The sequence below is a fragment of the Humulus lupulus genome, chromosome 1, assembly GCF_963169125.1.
Source record: "Humulus lupulus chromosome 1, drHumLupu1.1, whole genome shotgun sequence".
NCBI lineage: Eukaryota > Viridiplantae > Streptophyta > Magnoliopsida > Rosales > Cannabaceae > Humulus > Humulus lupulus.
In genome coordinates this window covers 62,330,284-62,353,171 of record NC_084793.1, presented here as the reverse complement: position 1 = coordinate 62,353,171, position 22,888 = coordinate 62,330,284, and the positions used below count along the sequence as shown (strand labels likewise).

At 39.3% G+C, this 22,888-nt stretch overlaps 1 protein-coding gene and 1 non-coding gene across 2 annotated transcripts; one reads left to right on the top strand and one right to left on the bottom strand.

The window, feature by feature from the left end:
• Positions 1-301: 301 nt before the first annotated feature.
• Positions 302-408, bottom strand: LOC133813401 (small nucleolar RNA R71). Its single transcript, XR_009884414.1, has one exon. It is a non-coding gene; the product is annotated as a small nucleolar RNA R71 (small nucleolar RNA).
• Positions 409-3,124: 2,716 nt separating this feature from the next.
• Positions 3,125-3,950, top strand: LOC133815536 (uncharacterized). The gene is made up of 3 exons (XM_062248369.1): positions 3,125-3,263; positions 3,369-3,529; positions 3,630-3,950. The coding sequence occupies exons 1-3, from the start codon at positions 3,125-3,127 to the stop codon at positions 3,948-3,950; spliced, it is 621 nt and encodes a 206-aa protein (XP_062104353.1).
• The last annotated feature ends 18,938 nt before the right edge of the window (positions 3,951-22,888 follow it).

The following is a 22,888-nucleotide window of genomic DNA, read 5'->3' as shown; positions in this document are numbered from 1 at the left end:
AATCCAGGCACCATAGTTTGAATTGAAGCCAATAATGTTTCAGATGCTTCAGACATTTGGTCAGTTTAATGGTATGCCTACATAAGATCCTCACCTTCATCTCTGTCTATTCATGGAGGTGAGTGATTCTTATAAGTTAATTGGTGTTACCGAAGATGCCTTGAGATTAAATTTGTTTCCCTACTCACTGAGGGACAAGGAAAGAGCATGGTTGAACTCACTTCCCTCAGATTCGGTCACCACATGGCAAGAAATGGCTGAAAGGTTCTTGATGAAATACTTCCCTCCCACTAAAAATGCCAAACTCCAAAATGAGATTACCACTTTTCATTAACAAGATGAGGAATCTCTTTATGAAGCATGGGAGCGATTCAAAGAATTATTAAGGAGATGCCCTCACCATGGTATACCGCATTGTATCCAAATGGAGACTTTCTATAATGGTCTCAATGCTCATACAAGGATGGTAGTAGATGCATTAGCTAATGGGGAACTTTTGGCCAAGTCTTATAATGAGGCATATGCAATTTTAGAAAGAATAGCCGATAACAACTACCAATGGCCCACGAATAGAACTTCTTCGAGCAATAGAAGGGTAGCGGCCATTCACGAGTTGGATGCTATCACCTCATTAGCATCACAAGTGTCTTCCATCTCCAACATGCTAAAAACTATGAATATTGGTGTGAATTCAGCTGTAGGACAACCCATGGCTCAAGTGGAGAATGTATCTTGTGTTTATTGTGGTGATACTCACACCTTTGATAATTTCCCATTAAATCTGACATCGATGTGTGACACGGGGCATAATAATAATAAAGGAGTGAATTCAAACTCCTATAATCTGGCTTGGAGGCAACACCCCAACTTTTCATGGAGCAATCAAGGGGTTGCCTCTAATAATGCCAATCCACCTACAAGGCCAGCTTATCCACCTGGTTATGTTCAGTCAAGGCCACAACGTGGGGAATCTTTTAACTCCCTTAAATCTTTGTTGAAAGCACACTTGTTGAATAATGAGGCCTTCATGTTAAAAACCGATGCCATAATTCAGAGTCAAGCAACCTCTTTGATAAATTTGGAGAACCAAGTTGGGTAGCTCACTAATGAGTTAAGAAATAGACCCCAAGGGAGTTTGTCAAGTGACACCGAAAACCCAAGAAATATGGGCAAAGAACATTGTAAGGAAATCACCTTGTGTAGTGGCAAGTAATTGGAAGCCTTGGCGAAGAATTTTGTGCGTGAAAAAAGATCCATCTTCGATCCAAAATGAGGCAAGGGTTAAAGGAAATCAAGAAAATTCTAGTGTACAAAAGGTTGATTTTGTGCCTGATGTTGCAGCATTGTCGCAGCAAATTTTCCCATGAAGTTTAAAATTTCAGCAGCCTCCATTTCCTCAGTGTTTTTAGAATAAACAGCAAGATAATCAATTTAAGAAGTTTCTGGACGTTTTGAGGCAGCTACACATTAACATTCTGTTGGTGGATGCACTTGAGCAAATGCCCAGTTATGCCAAGTTTATGAAAGATATCTTGACAAAGAAAAGAAGATTGGGTGAGTTTGAAACTTTGGCCTTAACTCAAGAGTGCAGTGCATTTTTACAAGATAAGTTGCCACCTAAAATGACATATCCTAGTTTTTTTACCATTCCATGCGCCATTGGGAATTTCTTATAGTGGGAAGGCTCTATGTGACTTGGGGGCGAGAATTAATTTGATACCTATATCGTTGTTTAAGCAATTAGGCATTGGAGAAGTAAGGCCCACTACAGTAGCTTTACAAATGGCAGATAGATAACTTGCCCATCCTAATGGCAAGATTGAGGATGTCTTGGTTCGAGTAGATAAGTTTATATTCCCCGCTGATTTTATTGTCCTTGATTATGAAGCAGATAGGGAAGTACCAGTTACTCTGGGGAGGCCTTTCCTAGCTACGGGGAGAACTCTAATTGATGCGCAAAAAGGATAACTTACCATGAGAGTCCAAGATGAGAAGGTAACCTTTTTAAGGCCATGAAATACCCAGCAGTAGAATGTCCACTGGTCTCTGTGGTGGATTCCTTAGCCACCAAGGTCATGGAAACTAGCCAGCATGAAGATTTGTTAAAAAGAGTTATGCTGTATGAGCCAAACAATGATGAAGAGGAGGAATTCTTATCATGTTTGGAAGCAAGTTCTCAGGATTTGAAAACTAGATCTCAGTTTGAACCTTTGGAGTTGTCATCTTGAGTTTTTAAAGTTCCAAAGTAATCTATTGAAGAACCACCTGAGTTAGAGTTGAAAGCTTAACCATCATACTTGAGATATGCATTCTTGGAACCTTCATTTAAAATTCCTATAATAATTTAAGGGGAGTTAAGTATTGAACAAGAAGAAAAGTTGTTGGATGTTCTTAGGCAACACAATAAAGCTATTGGTTGGTGCATACCTGATATTCGTGGGATTAGTCCTTCTCTATGTATGAATAAAATTCTACTATAAGATGATAAAAATGGGTCTATTAATGGGAAAAGAAGGCTAAATCCAATTATGAAAGAAGTAGGGAAGAAAGATATCATTAAATGGTTAGATGCTGGAATTATTTATCCAATCTCAAATAGCTCTTAGGTCAGTCCAGTTCAATGTATTCCAAAAAAGGGAGGATGATTGTTGTGTGGAATGAAAACAATGAATTAATTCCTCCATGAACTGTTATAGGGTGGAGGATATGCATGGATTATCGCAAGCTTAATAATGTCATTTGAAAGGACCATTTTCCTCTTCCTTTCATTGATCAAATGCTTGATAGATTGGCTGGGAGAGACTATTATTGTTTCTTGGATAGGTATTCTGGTTATAATCAAATTGTTGTAGCACCTGAAGATCAATATAAAACAACTTTTACCTACTCTTATGGGACCTTTGCCTTTAGGAGGATGCCTTTTGGGTTATGTAACACACCAGCAACCATTCAGAGGTGCATGATGGCTATCTTTACTGATATGGTGGATCAATTTTTGGAGGTTTTCATGGAAAATTTCTCTATCTTTGGTGATTCGTATGATCAGTGATTGAGCAATTTAGCTAAAGTCCTCAAGAGATGCAAAGAAACTAATCTAGTCCTCAATTAGGAAAAATGTCATTTCATGGTGAAGGAAGGCATTGTTTTGGGGCATAAAATATCAAGCAAAGGCATTGAAGTTGACAAGGAAAAAATTGAAGTGATTGAGAAATTGCCAACTCCTATCTCAGTCAAGCACATAAGGAGTTTCTTGGGGCATGCAGGTTTTTACTGGAGATTCATTAAAGACTTTTCCAAGATCTCCAAGCCACTTTGAAATTTATTGGAGAAGGATGTTCCCTTCATTTTTGATGGGGCATGTGTGCAAGCTTTTGAAGAACTTAAAAATAGGCTGATTACAGCTCTTATTATTGTAGCACCAGATTGGTCTTTGCCATTTGAACTTATGTGTGATGCAAGTCACTATGTCGTTGGGGCTGTTCTGGGCAGCGAAGAAACAAGGTATTCCACTCCATTTATTACGCAAGTCGTACTTTAACGGGACCCCAAGTGAATTATACTGTGACTGAAAAATAGTGGGCATTATATATGCTTTTGATAAATTTTGCTCTTATCTTGTGGGTGTCAAGGTCATTGTTTTCACAAATTATTCAGTGATAAAGTATTTGATAGCAAAGAAAGATGTTAAACCAAGGCTAATTCATTGGATGTTATTGCTTCAGGAGTTTGATTTAGAGATACAAGATCGAAAGAGAGTGGAAAACAAGGTGGCCGGCCATTTATCACGGATGGAACATGATGGTGTATCTCAAAATCATGTTCCTATCAATGAGACCTTTCCTGATGAGCAGATTTTTGAGGTGAAGACTTCTTGTGAGAAACCATGGTTCACTGATTTTGCAAATTATTTGTCAACTGGACTCATGCCTCTTGATTTATCGAGTCAATAAAGAAATAAATTCCTTCATAATGTGAAAACTTACTTTTGGGAGGAACCATGTCTATTTAAGCAATGTGATGATGAGATGATACGAAGGTGTGTGGTTGAATAATAGGTGGTTGATATTCTATGTCATTGTCATTCTACCCCTTGTGGGGGCATTTTGGAGGAGCACGCACTGCTGCTAAGGTGCTCCAATCTGGTTTTTTCTGGCCTACTCTTTCAAGGATGCTTACTTTTATGTTTCTTGTTGTGATTGCTGCTAGAGAGTAGGTAATATCTCAAAGAGGAATGAAATGCCTCTCACTAATTTACTTGAGGTGGAATTGTTTGATGTTTGGGGGATTGACTTCATGGCTCCTTTCCCTCCGTCCTTTGGGAATCTATATATCTTAGTGGCGGTTGATTATGTTTCTAAGTGGGTGGAGGCAATAGCTCGTCCTACAAATGATTCTAAAGTGGTAATGAAGTTCCTCCATATGCATGTGTTTACAAGATTTGGCATGCCAAAAGTGTTGATTAGTGACGAGGGTACTCATTTTGTAAATAAAATCTTGGCAGCCCTTCTAGCAAAATACAGTGTTTGCCACAAGATCGCCACAGGGTATCAGCCACATACCAATGGGCAAGTTGAGATATCAAATAGAGAGATTAAAAGTATTTTTGAAAAGGTGATGAATCCATCAAGGAAGGATTGGTCGCAACGATTAGATGAATATTTGTGGGCATACCAGACAGCTTACAAAACCCCATTGGGCATGTCTCTATATAGCTTGGCCTTTGGGAAGGCTTCTCACCTACCTATGGAACTTGAGCACCATGCCTATTGGGCAATAAAAAAAATTAAACTCAGACTCTCATGTAGCTGGGGAGGCTCGTCTATTGCAGCTTAATGAATTAAAAGAGTTGAGGTTGTTTTCTTATGAGAATGCCAAGTTGTACAAGGAGAAGACTAAGTGATGGCATGATAGACACATTCAAGCTAGAGTGTTTGAAAAAGGCCAGCAAGTGTTACTCTTTAATTCGCATCTGAAGTTATTTCCTAGGAAGCTAAAATCACGATGGTCTAGTCCTTTTACAGTAGTGAGGTTGTATCCATATAGGGCGGTGGATTTAAAAGATTCTAATGGGGTGAGTTCAAAGTGAATGGGCAGCGACTGAAGCATTATTTTGGAGGTGAGGTCAAGAGGAACAAGACTTCACACTTAGCTGATCCATGATTGAAGAAAGAATGCAGTTGTTGGGCTTAATGTGTAAATCTCTAGGCAGCAAACATGTACACTAGTAGTTTTGGTTTGTTTATGCATTTTTGTTTTATTTTTCCTAATAATGGAAGCCTATATCTCTCCATGTTAATTGGTGGTTCTTTCATAAAGGTGAGTTGAGGTGATTATTCTGCTAAGTTTGGGGGTAGTGGGCTTTGAGTTCATCCTAAAAATATCTGGTATGAAACTTGGAATTTGTTGATGTTTATCACTAGTTTATCTGTCAAAATACTGGGTGCAATGCTGAAACAATGCTGCAGCAATCTAGGCTAAGCACACAACATGTTCAGGGCATTTTGGTGGTTTTGGGCGGAGAGACCTGCGATGTGTCACCCACCTACTGGGTGACACATCGCCTGCAATTAAAAAAAAAAACTCTCAAACACCCAGCCTGTTACATTCCTCTCTCTTCTTCCCCTCACACCATATGTAACCCTAGTCACCATCCTTCTTCACTCATCACCACAACCTTCACTCCTAGCCGCCACCCCATATCACCATCACCACCTTCACTTCAACATGTCGGTCCAACCTGCACCACCACCCTCGCCGCCCCACAAACACAAACCACTAGGCCGAGTGAACCCAACCCATCTGTGAGCTCCTAGCAACCTAAGCCTTTAAGAACAAGCTCCAACCCGTTGAATCCTCATACACCACTTCCCTTGCCCCACCTGCATCACAAGTTGTGCCCAGCCACGATCTGAGACTGCACCACACAACCACCAGCCACCATCGTCCAAGCCATAGCCCTACACTCACAGGTTAGCCCCAAACAGAGTTTGCAACTCTGTAGAAATTTGTTTTGTACAATTTTCTCTGAAGAAGGTAAAGTATTAAGATTTTCTTGCTGGAAGTTTGGGGGTTTGGGGAGTTTTCTATATAAGTTTGTTGGTTATTATCTGTTAATAGTGCTGTGGAAATTTGTGAGGCAGCCATTGTTATAGTCTGGAGTATTTTTGGGGTTGTACAATGTGGTTATTGTTCAAAGCTTGGGAGGCGGATTGCATTTCTTCTCACTGTCAGTTAAAAAAAATTAGTTAGAATAATGTTGGTTAAATTGATAGCCGACTGTGGTTGTACATTGTGGGAGGTTGTTTTGTATTTTCTAAGCTCATTGTGGTTATCTCTATTTTGGTTATATCTATGTTGTGGTGAGCCTCTGTGCTCCAATAAATGGGGTTAAAGAAAATCGGAAAGAAAAATAAAGCAGGGCCAAGTGAACTCCCTCGCTTCCAAAATGACACAGCTGTAGAGAGGTATAATGAAACATTTGCCCATCTCAAACTTTGGGGCGAAAAATAGTTCAAGCTAGACAGTAACAGAGCGAATGAAACACCATTATATGTGAAGTCCCTATGCCTTGAATTTAGTTGGGAAAGTTTTTGTGGAGTAAGGGCGAGATATGATGAAAAAATAGTCTGAGAATTTTATACCAACTTGACTGACAGTGAGGCCACGGTGGTGCAAGTCAGAGGTTGTGACATACCTTTCATAGCGATTGCCATTAATGGGGCATATGAGGTGTATGGCGTGGAGGATTTTGATGATTGCAGGTTTATGCTACGGGAGTCAAATGAAGAGCTATTAGAGCAAGTTATTACTATTATTGCCAAAGAAGGAGCTAGATGGGACTACTCAACACAAGGCAGTGTCACGGTCTCTAGGAGGTATTTGAGTGATGAAGCCAAAGTTTGGCCTTATTTCATCCGCCACAACCTAATGCCAACATCTCACTCATCCACAATGACGTTGAAAATGGAATTCATTATATATTTCCTCATGAAGGGGAGGTTAATTGATGTGGGGGAGATTATCCTAGAGGACATTAGAGAGTGTGCACAAAACAAAAGTGATGTTGTTCTTTCCATCTTTGATCACGCAAATATGCCAAGCAGCGGGGGTGCCTGATATAGCACCTATTAGACATGAAGTGCACATGGCAGGATGTATCACCACGGGATGTTTGGCCAAGGCATTTGGTGGGGTTGGTTCACCACATGAGCAATAAGCCGACATGGCTGATCCTTCCACCACAACACGTTTAAAGGACTTGGAAGGGAAAATTCAATACTCCAATAAGCATCAACAATCCTATTATGCTTATGTGGAAGCCCGAGATGCCGCCATTGGTGTCCACTTCAAGATTCAAGGGATGCCATCATTTCCCGCGAATTTGTCTGAGCCATATCACCCACACCAGAAAATTCCACCAGGAGACGACCACCAACATTTAGGGAGTTTTAAGTTTATGTTTTAATTTTTCTTTGTATTACTTTATTTAATTTCAGTTTATCATTTTTCTTTGATATGATTTGGGACTGCTATTTCATTTAATGTATGTTTAGTTTTATTTGTGTTTTTTTTCTATCTTTTGCAATGGGGACATTGCATCATTTTCATTTTTGGGGTGGTGTAATGTATTCATTAGTTGTTTCATTTTTAGTTAGTATGAGTCTAGTCTAGGAATCAATGTTGTAACAATTAAGTAAATGCTGAAATAGGGAGAAACTCAATGATAAAATGCACAAGCTAAACATAGGTAGCTTTAATGTTTGAATGAGCCTCGAGAAATTGAAATGAGAGTTGTTAGCCAAATTTAAGTGGGATTGTGACCCCATTTTATGCACTTAGTTTAATCATATGACCCAATATTCCTACAGCAAGCTAAATATGCATGAAGGGTCTAATTTTTAGAATTGATTCAATTGATCCTTGAGGTGAAATCCCAGAAGGCTTAGGGAATTAGAGAGGATGTAGGCATTTTTCTTGGATCGTTTGAGTTTTTCATGCCTACCTTATAATTTTATTTATTTATCCTTAGCACCATCTTATGATGTGCCCGACCCTCCAGGGCCATCTTGCTATGTGCCCGACCCACCACCACCATCTTACTATCAGTCCGACCCACAAACACTATTTGTGTCTAAGGTAATTTCAATTTGATAGTTGAAAATGACTATGTATGTACATGCATACACACATATATACATAATGATACTTATTATAATGTGCAAGTACCTAGTTGTCAGTTAGCCATTGGTTCGCTATCCAATATTGTTGCATCAGGAAAACTCATTGACAAAGAGTCAGGTAACAACTACCAAGTGGTGATTACTGACGCTATTAAGCCGATGACGCCTCTTCCTTATGCAAAACCTGATCAGAATATGTACATAGTCATTCAGGCTATTGGGCATCCTATACCGTGGCCTAAGGAATTGGTCATCGTATCTGATGATAGACATGAACAGGTGATGTGTCATGCTTATATAATCATATTTGTTATTATATATTTCAATTTGTTTGTAAATTTTCTAATTATTAATATTATTTTACAGACTTGTTCTAGAACTAATAACATATCAGAACGACCAACTACTATCTCAACACAATGAACACAAGAATGAATACAACGTTTGAGTGATCCTCTGACACAAGACACTAGTCCTTTGGAACAGATATACAATATTATATCTCGTTGGGATGACAACGACTGTGTCAATCCAGACATAGATGAGGATGTATTCGGTCAGGATATTTCAAGTCTTTACGTATGCAAAGAGGACATACTTCAATTGATTCAAATGGAGAAGATTGGACAAGGAGTTTTCGTTTGCTACATGAGGTATCTCACAAGTTTTTTAATTAACCTTTCTTGAGCTTGATAGTCTAATTTTATTTATTTTTTCCCAAGCAAGAGAGCCAAACTCCTTTGTGATTTTTGTTTTCACCAACCCTTGAGCTTAGTATGTCTTGGACATTATTTTGTGAAAAAGATTGGGGGTGGGAACTTGAAGGGAAACTATTCTTGTAAATTGTCTATACCACATGCTTAGTGTTATTATTTATTTTGTAATTTTATTGTGAGTTTATGTATGTTGCTTTTCAAAAAAAAGAAAGAAAAAAAAACTTTTAAGAACAAAAAGAAACTCTAAAAAAAAGAAGGAAAAAAAATCTATGTATATATTTAGTAGTTTTTTTGAGCATGTGGTTGTAGAAAAATAAAGGAATTCACTAACTATACTTGGGGATTGACATATACATACTTGGGGAATAGGGTAATATTCTTTAGATGTCCAAGACAAACTAGGTTTAAGGATTCTAGTCTACCATAAAACCCATATCCATCCACACCCTTAGCCTAGCCTACATTACAACCTAACGAAGATCTATTGATCTAATTCGCTAAGCCAACTACATTAGTGGAGAGGGGTCATTGAAATAAACATATGAAAACATTGTAGAACCTTGGGATTACGCTTTTGCTTGCTTTAGGAACACAAATAACAATATAAAAAGGGTCTTATGAGAAGAACTAATCACACACTCACAGGGGAAAGCATTCAAAACTTTGTTTGGTTGACAACTCAACTTTTGAGGACTTGGCTTGCTCACACACTTAGGTGACCTTATGAAAGCTTTATTTGAGAAGTGATATCCCTAATTCGGCATAAACTTGTGAAGTTTGATTCCTCGTAGTAGTTGCATGTGACCTTTAGTTTTTGTTGTTTGTCTTTTCTATGTTTGCATTGTAGTGGCTTGCATGTAGGACTGTCTAGAGATGTCTTCGGATTAGATTTATCACTCGAGATGAGTAATGGAGTAATTTTGTGGGTGGTGATAATCCTATGAATATAGAGTTATATTATTCATTTAACTTATCATTTCATTTGTAAAAGAGTGACTTGGGATTAGCTTAGGTGCATTTTTGGCATGAGTTTATCTAATTTTATCCCTGGATGTTTAATAGTGAATTAAGTGGAAATTGTGCATGAATTATACTAATTTTCACTATTGGAATGGTGAAAATAGGGGTTGGATTATCATGGTAAGCTGAATATTGGAAGTGTAGAACTTGTTGAGATTCTTGGAGCTGATGTTGTGAGAATTGCTGAAGCATTAAGGCGTTTGACAACCTGTGTAACGCCCTGGATAACCAAGACCGTTATACTGTGTGTTTAAAATAGTGTGAGACTTTCTAACCAAGTCATTTAAATAAAAATATGAATCTAAAGACATAAACAGGATAGGTTTAAAAGATTTTTGTTATAAATGAATAATTTTCATTAAAATAAATGTTTGGTACATGGGATCCCAAATCAGGGTTTAAATGACATATTTACAAGGTTTCCAAATGTTATAGATAACCAAGGCCACTCTAATGGAAAAATACACATTTTAGGTTTCTGTCCCTGTACCATTCCTCGACCGTGGCGGCCGAGCAGCTGACAATGTACACCTCACCTCTAGAGCTCTCCAACCCATGGTCAATTCATTTGACCCTTGCCTTTACCTGCACCACGTAGCACCCGTGAGCCGAGGCCCAGCAAGAAAACTATAACATCATAGCACAATCAATATCAATAACCAAATAGTTCATAGAGCATAACCAAATGATTTACAAGACAATAATCAATTATCCAGCAAGCCATAGCATTAACTTAATCAAGAAGAACATTCGCTAAACCAGTGGTCAATCATCCAGATATTCGGCATATCATATACATCAAATTAACAACAGTACACACGTCATGCAATAACTAGGGTCGACGCCCTTAGGTCGCACCCTCTGTTTAATCCATGTCTGTGGCTCCCTTAGGCCAAACCCAGTGTTCAACCCACTAACTCCGGTCAGCTTAAACCGAGCTCAGTGATTATTAAGCTGTCCTCGGCTACTAGTGGCCGAGCCGTGTCCTGTGCGCTAATATAAACTCTGGCACTCTTAGGTCGTTTGTTTTACATTCACATGGCATAATACCACCTTACATAATGCATACAAGAATAGGGAACCCTTAGTCCCGTCATAAACTCACAACCGGGTGCAGTTTTCTTACCTTTAATTTTGAATGCTTTGATTAAGAAAGACGACCCTCGAGCATGATCCTACCCTGAGCCCTAACATACACCTAGTCACAACCATGATAAAGGATTTCTTCAACAATAAATGAATAAAGGTTTACAGACCAAATTCTAGCCTTCGAGACATCAAATTCCACCAACCACGATAGTGGGATTGATCCCAAGCACCCTAGGTTAAATCCCCGCACCTTAAATCGCCTCAAGGCCAAAAATTCCTTTAAGAGCCACGACCCTAGGCCCTCCATGCCGCAATCCGCTCTCTACTAGAGGCCCAGCCTCCCCAAACAACACACACGGGTTGCGACCCTAAGCTTCCCATGCCGCGGCCCGCCTTTCTTCCTGGCACACATCTGTTCTAGAGGGCCGCGGCATACCAATAACAGAGTCGTGACCCGACCCCTTCGAACCCAGAAAATCTCCATTTACATCCACCAAATCTCAACCAAACTAACCTAAAATCACCCCAATAACATATTTTAATCATCACAAACACTCTAACATATTTCCAGCAGCAAAACCCAACAAAAACCTAACTTAGAACTCCTCAAAATCCCACTTCAATTCTTGAAACCCAGAAGCTTATAAACCTCTTAGAACAGACAGAAATTTCCAAAATTCAGATGCTAAACTATAATTAAATGCTTACCTTTACTGAAGAACAAGTCCACCAAGTAGTTGCTGAGCTAATTCCCAAATCCTTAGCCTCAATTCAATCTTCAATATCAAGAACCCAAAAACACTTAGAACCATAGTCCGGGCTTGTTTCTCTTTTGCACGAGTGCATTTATGATTTCCCTTTCTGGGGAAAGGCTACATAATTTAAACAGCTAAATCATAACTCCATGCTTACCTAAATTTCTGGTTAAACCTCCAAATTGCTACTAAAACACTCCCCAAGATTCCAGCTCAAATCCCTGAGTTTCTAGCCCAAATCCCATTGGTTTCAAAAATTTAGCTTGAGAGACTTCTTGAGAGAAAAGAGAGAGTAACTGGAGAGGGAGATTCGGTTCAGGCAGCCTTCTAAACACTTCCTACCTTTTGTTTTATCTAACTTAAGCCTCTTAAGTTAATCCCAAGGCTCGGGGTACCAAAAACGTCCCCGAGGGAAAAATGGTAAATTTCTCTAGTATTCCCTCCTAAGCTTCCTAACCTCAAATATATCTCCAATTATTTATTCTCATAACTCAATAACCCAACTAAATGTCTATTACCCAAAATACCCCTTGACTCGCCCCGAGTTGGGTATCGGGTCCCGTTGTGACTTTTCCGCTAACTTGCTCCCTAGGATCGTCTCATGCCGTTAGTTGCAAATATATATAAACATAATAATATGGTCTCAACAGTTTATCACAAATAATCACATTTATGCCCTAACGGGCAAAAATTTAGGCCAAAATTACAATTATGCCCTTACAAGCTGAACATGGCCCACATGCTTATCTAATACTCATAAACATGCATCTCACATATCCATATAATCATAAGATCATGCATATCACATAATCATGCATTTTACCAATAATTCACATAATTACCAATTGTGCCCTCCCAGCACACTAATCAAGGCGCTTAAGCCTTATTAGTAATTTTGGGTCGTTACAACCTGACAGCAAGTGACAAAAATCCAGCTGCTTGGATAAAAATGTTTTGCAGTCAGCATCTTTTGCCTTGATTGGTTTTAGAGTGGGCTGGTCCAAGAAATTAAAAAAAGAAAACAAGCCCAAAAAGAAGGAGAGAAACACGTGAGGAAGGTTGGAGTGACCTAAGGGAACTTTCTCTTTTTGGAGATATATGCCTCATTCTGAAAACAAAAGGACAGCAAGAGAAGAGAGCACGTGGGGAAGCAAGAGGAGAAGAATATTGCCACCATCACCATCTTGGATTACATGTTCTTCATTCCTTTTTGTTCTTTTTCACTTCCCTACTCTATTTTAGAATTTTATTTTGTTTTAATGGATGAATTCATAAATAAGTGTGTTTTAAGATTTTTGAATATGAGCTAAATTTTAGAGTAGCTAAGACCTTTGTTTGAACCCTATTATGTAAGACTTGGAACTTTATTTTTAATCTATGGGATTTGATGCTTTTCACTCAATTGTTTAGATTGAATACTCTTGCTATTGCTTGATCAACTTTAGTAAGAAATTGAGTTAATTATAGCAATGAAAATTGTTGTGGTTAATGGATTTAGGAATTGAGTGATGCATGTTGTTAATTCAATTTTTTATTTAATTGCGTTTATATAGATATATATAAATCACAATGCATATTTTATTGGGTTGTGATTTAATTGGTTGTTATTGGTGTTAATTTAGCATAGACATATGCAAATCTCATTTGGAGCATGCTAGCATAAATGCACTTGAAAATGGGTTATGCAATTTGGAGATACCCAGAATTTATGCATTTGATCTCACAACATTGTCACAGCAATAGTTCCAGACTTGCATAATAGGGGGATTACAGGTTTTAGCTCATTTATCCATCATAACATCATTACTTTGTGGTTCTAAATTTAATTGTTGGCTGTATAATTAATTTGCATTTTTTTTGTCTTTTGCTTTTTAATTAGTGTTTACAATTTATTGTTTTATATTTTTCGCTCTTGAATTGCATTAGCTAAAGTTTAGAATAATTGATTAAAATAATCAATCCCTGTAGAGACGATCTTTCTTATCATTATATTACTTGTTGTTGACTGCGTATAGTTGCACAATTTTATTTTTTTTAATTTACACAACAAGCACTAAAAAATAATGTAGAAAAAAAGGTTTTGGATTAGGGTTTTAATGCACGTATCCCAATAGTATCTCCTTTTTGGGAAACTGCCCACTTTTCCCTAGAAACTCAGGATACTCTAAACTGACACTAACTGCCCCACTCTCGCGTGGGTACAATCTCGATGCCTTGAAATTTTCAATAGTTCGTGTTGGCAATTTAGTTAATCTAACTATTTTGAGCCTTCATGCTCGATTAAGGTAGTCTCCTTATATCGAGCTTGCAACCTTGAGTTATCAAGATTTAATATTTTCCATTATTTTAAATAATGGGTCCTCGATTTTTTCCTTCGTGTTAGATGCTGCAGTCTTGAAAGAATCGGTGGGGGCCCGAGCTTGCTATCCCTTACCACCCACCATCTCCTCGACTTGAGTCACTGTTTACACAAAACCATCAGTTGATTCGCGACACAAGGAAAAACTCGAATGGGAAGATATCAGAGCCCACTTTCGACGCTAGATCGACAAGGTCAAAGAGAGAAAGAGGAAGAGGCTTCGGTTTGCCGTGTATCCGGACCTTGACCCCAAGATCCGACCAATTTTTTTAGATACCAAGTGTAAGGTCACCATAGCCTTTACTTTGGGTGGGCTTTCCTTCAACCTCATGGCGAACATTTCCAACCATCCAACCACCTCTAAAACCCTTTCTGTTCCAGTCTTAAAGGATTCTTTCTTTGAGGCTGAACATTATCAAAGCTCCATCACCTTTGCATGGCATATTTCAGAGTTACTGGCCCACCATGGGTTGAAGTTATTTAGCAAAATGATGTGCTAACCTGCAAGCTCCAATGAAAGGAGTTGCTACACTCTGGGTGATAACGAACGTGAGAGGAAGGTTAAGCTCGTGGCATGGAGTCGCGAGCACATGCAAGCTAGGGCCTTACTACCCCTAAAGGACTTCCTAAATTATGTTGGCGTCTCCCCATTCCAGCTCCAAACCAACTTGTACAGAGTCCTGACCGCTCTAAGGTCACTATACCACAAGATGAAGTGGGAGGGACCCTCGACGAATGAGATTCTTTATCTCTTCTGTCTCAAAAGAAATCCCTCCCGAGCTTATGGTAGGGATGGGTTCTACTACCTCTCGAGCTATCCAAAAGAGAAACGGTTCCTTGAGGATATTCCCAATTATCCTTCAAACTTCAAAACCATATTCTTTTGGACTAATTTCCTCACTCCTTCCCCGCTTAATTCCTTCCAATGAATTCATAAGTATCTCGCCATGGTCCTTTTTATTCTCTTTTCTTTTATTTTCGAGCTCGAAATGCTCGCTCAAATATTTCCTGCAGCCAACTATCACTAACCTGGGCCAACAAAGGCCATGAAAGATCACAAGGAAGCAATTCTCAAGCTTCCTTACGGTCGGCGGTCCCTCACTCACCTCCTTCACGAGGATAAGCTCTAAGCTTGCAGTCTCCTAGGTGAAGGCGAGTCTACCGATGACTCGAGAATCCGTAAGTTTGCGAGTTGGGAAGATGTCCCCATATCAACCGCTAAGCTTCCCTCTATAAGGAGACCCTCGAGCTTGCAAGCCCGAGCCTTTGTTCCTCGTCTACCCGAGCTCCCATGCTTGGGAAGTGAAGCTTAGGACGAGGCTTCACCGAGCTCAGCAGACAGAGGTAAAATAGTGTTAGACCTGTCCAAGTTGTCTCCCACTCTTCTTAGGAAAGAGCCTAATGTAGTGGTTCTTTTTTACGACCCTAGGAATAATTTCATGGTCTTGTCGGGGGTAGATATTAAATTCCATAGGTTTGATAGTTGGCTAGGGAAGTATTAGACTATGTATAGTCTGAATAATGTTTGGGAAGAGATTGATGTCCAGTATGGGACCAGTGATTATAGGGATTTAACGAGACTGTCTCCCACATATAGAGATGGAACCCATTTAGAGTCATCAGTAGACAGAAGGATTTCCTGGTCCCTGAGCTCAAGCTCGTCAAAATCCTCCAATTAAGTTTCTTTTCATCTAGAAGTCTCCTCATCCACTAACATATAATCAGCTCCTGATGTTTTGTTGTTTCTTTTTTTTTTTTCAGGTGAGATGGTGTTTTGTTCTTCCTTTTTTTCAGGTGAGATGGATTCAGACCTGGACAACCTTCTCAACAAACTTGTTGCCTCAAGAGAAAGCAAATGCCACTGGGCATCTCAAAAGGGGGGGTTGCCCCTCCAAGCTCACCAAGAAGTTTGATCCGCCCCCACGGGCCTCGAATCCTTTCGATCTGGGCCAGGTAACCAACCCTACAACACTTCTGGAAGTCATGGTACCTCCTTTTGCGGGTCAACCAAAGCAAGATCTTCTTTCCCAACCTCATATCCGAGACCGCCACCTCACTTTCACGACCTACATGCCTGAGTTTGTGGTCGACAGTGCTACCGGTACTTTTGGGGTGCAAATTTGTTCTGATGCATTGACTCGCATGGAGCAATGCCTTAGCAGCCTCGAGGATCCCTAGAGGCCATGAAGGACCACAGGGAAGCAATCCTCAAGCTCCTCTACGGTCGAAATTCTCTCAACTACCTTTTTCAGGAGGACAAGCTCTAGCTTTATGGCCTCCTTGGTGAAGGCGAGTCTACAAACAACTCGAGAATCTGCAAGTATGCGAGGTGGGAAGAAGTCCAAGTGCCAACGGCCAAGATTCCCACTAGAGGTAAGCATGTGGGTTCGAGCTCACACGACCTAGTACCTCAGCCCGTCGAACCTTCGTGGTCAGGTAACAAAGCAGAAGACGAGGCCTCAATGAGCTCTTCTAAAGGAGGTAAAGTTGTGCTCGACCTGTCCAAATGCTCTCCAACTTTGCTTAGATAGAAACACAATACCATAGTTTTTATTTAACAATCCCCGGAACAATCATCAACATTGTTACAGTTATGCTTGGACTTGACCAGCATGTCATCCACATAAACCTCCATATTGTTCCCTATTTGCTTGGCAAACATCCTGTTTACCAATCTCTGGTATGTGGCACCAACGGTCTTGAGCCTGAAAGGCATCACATTGTAGCAGTATAAACCCTTATTGGTCATTAAGCTCGTATGTTCTTGGTCTGGTGCATGCATGGAAATCGGGCTATATCCAGAATATGCATGCATGAATTACATGATGTCGTGACCCGCGGTCGCATCTACGAGTTGATCAATTCGAGGTAGGAGAAACCAATCCTTTGGACATGCCTTGTTGAGGTCTGAATAATCAATGCAAGTTCGCCACTTGCAATTGGGCTTTGGAACTAACACAAGATTGGCTATCCAATCAAGATAGAAAGCATCTCGGATAAACCGATTTGCCTTCAGCCTTTCGACCTCTTATTTCAAGGCTTTCTTCCTTTCATCGTCTAGGAGCCTTCTTTTCTGTTGCATTGGAGGTAATCCTTTGTCTATGTTAGGTGCATGGCTTATAATGTTTGGGCTGATCCCAATCATGTCTGAATGCGACCATACGAACACAACTTGATTTTTCCTCAGGAAGCAGATTAATTTCTATCTCACATCCTTTGGGAGGTTCTTCCCTATCTTTACCATGCTAGTGGTATAATTTTCATCGAACTCTACACCCTCAAGCTCCTTGATTGGTCCGAGATTGACCCTATCCTCTTCCATTTTGGCGTCGATCTCTTCTTCGACTTCGAAGACTGTCCCACTTATTTATCGGATGACAACAAGTGCTTGTGCACTTGTTTGGCCCTTCCCTCTCATGGAGATGCTATAGCATTCTTAGGCGACCATCTGGTCTCCCTTCAATGTCCCAATGCCACTAGGTATTGGGAACTTGATGGCCAAGTGCCTCACAGATGAAACTTCCCCCAGCCCAATCAGGGCTGGTCTCCCGAGCAGTACATTGTAGGCCGAGGGGGACTCCACCACTATGAACCCCTTTATCTTGGTTAGTGAGACTGGATAGTCTCCCAAGGTCATCGAGATCTCGATAAATCTTGTTCTGGCTATTCCTTCTCCTAAAAATCAGTACAACGACGTCGCACATGCTTTCAAGTTTCGAACTGAGATTCCCGTCTTTTTCAAGGTGGCCTTATAGAGGATGTTAATCAAGCTCCCGTTATCTATCAAGACTCAACACCCTTTTATTGGCTAGCTGGAATGTGATGACCAAAGGTTCATTGTGAGGAAACTAGACGTGCGAGGCATCTTCTCCAATGAAAGTAATGGGTAGTTTCAACCCTCTGTTGTTTTGGAGCTCGGGGTTCAAGTTCGTAGGGCGATATGTCCCCCATCTTGATCTCGTTGACATGTCTTTTTTGGGCATTTCTGCACGACCCAGTGATATGTTGTCCTCTGGCAATGGTTACTACATCCTCCCCATCGATCGAGGGAGGTCAGTCATCCTCCCTTGTGTGCGGGGTCGTATTCTGTTGGGCAGGTTGTCTAGGAGCTGCCCTCTGTCCAGTCGAAGCTTGGGTCATATTCTTGTTTCTAACATACTACCCCAAGTATCCTCTTGAGATTAGGCCTTCCATCTCGTCCTTCAACTACCAGCATTCATCGATGGTATGATCGATGTCCTTATGGAATCTACATAATTTATTGGTATCCTTTTTAGACTTCTGATTTCGCATCGGATCAGGTCGTCTGAACGGGACCTAATTCTCATTTGCGATAAAAAATTTCTTCTGAGTATCTGTAAGCTCGGTATAAACTGTGTAAATGGAGAAGTATTTATCTCGTTTTTTCTTTTTATCCCTGTCTGCCTCCGAGTTATTCCCTTCATTTTCTCCCTCTTTAAAGGGTTATCTCCTAAGGGTCGCAACGTTGAGGGCGTAGTCGAGGTCAAGGCTGAGTTGATGTTCATCATTGTAGTTATAATGGGCTGAGGAGTCAGTTTTAATGTTGGCTGCACCTCTTCTACGTTGATGAATCTCTAAGCCCGGTTATTAAACTCAGTTATTTTCCTCACAGGTTTCCTTTGCATGTCTTCCCAAAGGGGACTCCCTGGCAATACTCTAGCTCATACTGTCATGAGATGACCACTATCACTGACATTTTGAGCTTGTGCCACTTCTATGTTGAATCTCACCATGTATATTTTTAATGACTCTCCCGGCTGTTGTCTAACATTAGTCAATGTCGAGGCCTCAGGCCTGACACCCACAATGGCCTTGAATTTCTCCTTGAACTCTTTAGTCAGTTGTTCCCAAGATGAGATCGAGTGCCTTTAGAACTTGTGGAACCATTTTTTGTTGGTCCCATGAGTGTGGTTGGAAAAAGCACGCGCCTAAGCTCGTATGCAACGTTGTGTCACACATTGTTGCATTAAACGTACTTAGGTGGCTATATGGGTCTTAAGTCCCATAAAAGGGCGCCACATGGGGTATCTTAAATCCATAAGGAAATGGAGTGTTTGATATGTGTGGAGCAAAAGGCTCGAGCTCTTCATCGGAGTCATCAGTCTTGTCCTTATTTCTTTTTTTCTTGAAGGATCCTGAATGTTCTTTCAAGATGGTTGATCCTTTCATGGACGAAGTCCACCGATGGTTGAGCTTGCAATTTTGGTAGCTGGTTATTGTTTGCAAAAACTCCAACTCCTTGCCCCAATACATGGTTATACTAATTCTCGTGTACTGGCTGCGAAGGCTCTTTTCGGTTATTTAAATGCATTCGCAAATCTAGGTTCACTGCCCTCCATTTTGATTCAAATGATCTCGAAGATCAGGGTAATCATTCTCATAATTCCCAATATTCCTGGGCTCAGTGTTGTAAACACTCACCGATCGACTGAGGTCCAGACCTCCACTGAGGAAGCTGACATTCCTCTCTGGTTGTTGTTGCATGGCTTGATTGTTATGAGGTGGGTTTTCTGCTTGCCCCCTCGCCCCAGTCATTTGTGACCTCGACATATGACTTCCCGTTGGCTGGGTGCCCTATTTCCTCGATGAGTCTCTCACGAGGCCTCACATTCTCCCCCTTGTCCAGGTTGAGCCCTATGGTTTCTGTCTTCGCTCCCACTTCGAGAAGGTCTCTGGGGTGCCCAATCCTCTACCTGGTTGGGGTGCCTCTCGAGCTAGAGATGGGTGCCTTATCAGAGAGGGCAAATGCCTTATTGGTGATGGCAATGGCCTTCCGTTAATGGGTCTGGAAGTTCCAGAATTGGCTCGGACAGGCTCTGGGTTATTCCTGACAGGTTCAGGGTTATCATTCTAAGCTGCTAAAGGAGCTCAGTTATTCTTAGTTCTAGCAGTTACACTTCCTGTAGGATTTCCCCTAGCAACGTTTTGAGTGTAACCCCCAAGACGACCATTGCATGTATTTTTCCTGGGTCTCGATTGGGCTTGTTGGGCACTTTGTTCAACCATTCTAGTGGTCGTACTCCCTTGGGGTCATCCTCTAGTCTTTCGAGGCAGTTCCTATACTTCAGCGACTTGCCTAGCCAACTGCTCATTTCACTGTGTAGCTTCGGCCAGCTGTTTGTGCAATCTGCGATTCTCCAATTCCACAATTGGTGTGTACCTTTTAGGACTATAATACATATCCTCGTTGGTTCTAAGGGTTTGAGCAAGTTTCCCCTGGAGGCCAATGATGCACTCCCTTCATCGAGGCTTTGATCTTCCATGGGCTGCTTCCCAAGTCTCCATGGGTAGTTCTTAGTTTGAGGATTTCGCTCCTCAAGGATTTGTGGTCATGGTCGCCCACCAGTTCCGGGGTTATTCGTGACGGCCATTGATGATATGTAGGAGGTTTTTTATTAAACAATACACTGATTTTCTTAATGCTCTCAACGAAAGCACCAAACTGTTGACACCGTTTTTTGTCAACTTAATTATGAATAGCACTAAACAAGAATATATAAAAAGCAGAAGGATTTAGAGGTTTTTTATGTGGTTCAGCAGTTAAAATCTACCTAATCCACAAGTCATTGTTATTATCACTACTCTGTCAAAGCTTTGGATGAAAGCTTTTTGGCAGGGTCTTCTCTAGTACAATTTGTGCATGAATATGAATGAAATACTCCAGGCTTTTTATAGACCTGGTTGTGAGAATATCTTCCTCTGATTCAGGGAAGTTACAATCAATCAAATAAATACTACAAATGCATTAATTACATAATATCCCATGACAATAAGGATTTAATATATGATAATAACGAATTTCTATGAAATAGGGATGTCCTAACAGTCTTTCCGCGTGCCAAACGCTTCACCTAGCTTGATCGTTGTGATAACACACTTTCGAGACTGGCCAAGCTTCGAGCTCATCGTTCCAGTTATAACCTCCTCCTCATCCAATAATGTGGTCGAACTCGTCCCTCGAAGAAGGTTGGTGCCTTCGAGCCTAGAACTCAGGCTCGAAAGTTGCAACTCATGCCCGAGTGCTAATAACAAATCTAGAGTCACTTGATAATTCGTATAAGTGTACTACAAACATCTGTAGATCCCAACTTTAACCTTTTCGAGCTTACATTTCGAGGCTATTTATTTTATTCTCGATATTTGGTTGTAAAAATTACTATAATTATTATTATTATTATTATCAACCATAAATTAGAAAAAATAAAATAAAAAATTAGAGAGAGAGTATGATTAAAAAAAGTAAGAAATTACCAGTTTGGAACCTTTTATTTTTATAGATATTAATAATCATATAGATAGATATTGATAGATATTTTTCCTCAATTAATAATCATAAATTATAAAAAATTAGAATAAAAAAATGAGAAAATAAAGATAGAGTGTTTTGGAAATTTTTTAGAGTGTCACACCATCTATTATTATAATTTTTTTCCATATAGTGAAAAAAAAACATTGAAAATAATAATAATAATAATAATAATAGCAAGAAGAACAATAGTATTATTATTTTTTTTAGATATTTTATAACAGTACTACTACTTTTTTATGGATATTTTATCATAATTAAATATATTTATGTATAGATATAGAAATATAGATAAATAATGTCATTTTTTTAATATATAAATATAATTTACAAATTTAAACGATATAAAAATATATATTACAAAAATTAAATATGTAGAATACAAATAATATATTAAATTTGATAAACTCAAAAAAGTATAATTATTTAGGATTTAGGCAAGATTGAGTTAAATTAATCACCCATATAAAAAAATATATTAATGTCGGGACAAATAAAAGTGATCAATTGGCACTTGATTTATATGCTAAATGTATATTACCCATAATGGTTTGTAAACCATGTGTGACTATAAGGATTTTTTTAATTTTTAATTAATGATTTTTTTAATAAATATTAAATAAAAAATTAGAACTAACCACAAAATAGATCAAATATAAGATTAAAAGAAGATGGTGTCACTTCATCTCCTCAAAGATCTCCTTTATATAGATATAGATATAGATATAGATATAGATAGCTAGTAAACGATTATTAATTTCCTTAAAATAAAATAAACTAAATAATGGAAAGATCATAATAAATCATAATATTAATTTTAGAGAATTAAAAATGGATGAAATTAATAAAGAAAACATAACAAAAACAAAAGTCTTAGAGATGTAAGAAATAAAAAACATCCGGAAAAAAATAGATCTCTAAAAAAGTAGAAAACGAAAACTGAAAACAACTTATAATCAACATTTCTAGAGAACACGATAAAGGCCACCTTCTACACCTGTGTCAGTGTTGGTGACGTGTTGCAAATTTTTCTTCTATGATATGCAAGAGTACATAATCGTCAAACAAGTAATATAGTAATAAATGTTGGAGATTAAGCTTAATCAACCTTGGTTCTGTATTACTACTCAAAGCATAAACAACAAATACTCTAACTCTGTGGGTAGATAATCACAAGTTACATAAATACAAAAGAATCGAAGTATAGAGTGGACTTTTCTTGAAGAACAACCTTTAAACACAAAATCACAAAGCTATAATTTTATGTGAAACACAAAAGTGACAAGACATGACACAAATGTAGATTTGTTGTCCAAAAGTCTCTATTTCTTGCCTTCTCCTTGGAATTTCTTGAAGCTACTACAATGGAATGATATTAGGATTCACAAGCCTTGATCATTGATACAAGTCAAGCTTTCTTGATGAAGATCTTGGAGAAAATT

Excerpts from the sequence above, each read along its gene's own strand:
- LOC133815536 (XM_062248369.1), top strand. The coding sequence starts at position 3,125 with ATGGTGAAGGAAGGCATTGTTTTGGGGCATAAAATATCAAGCAAAGGC. Across the intron at positions 3,264-3,368 it reads GAGTTTCTTGGGGCATGCAG|CTTTTGAAGAACTTAAAAAT; the intron begins GTTTTTACTGGA and ends CATGTGTGCAAG. Across the intron at positions 3,530-3,629 it reads CTCCATTTATTACGCAAGTC|GTCATTGTTTTCACAAATTA; the intron begins GTACTTTAACGG and ends GTGGGTGTCAAG.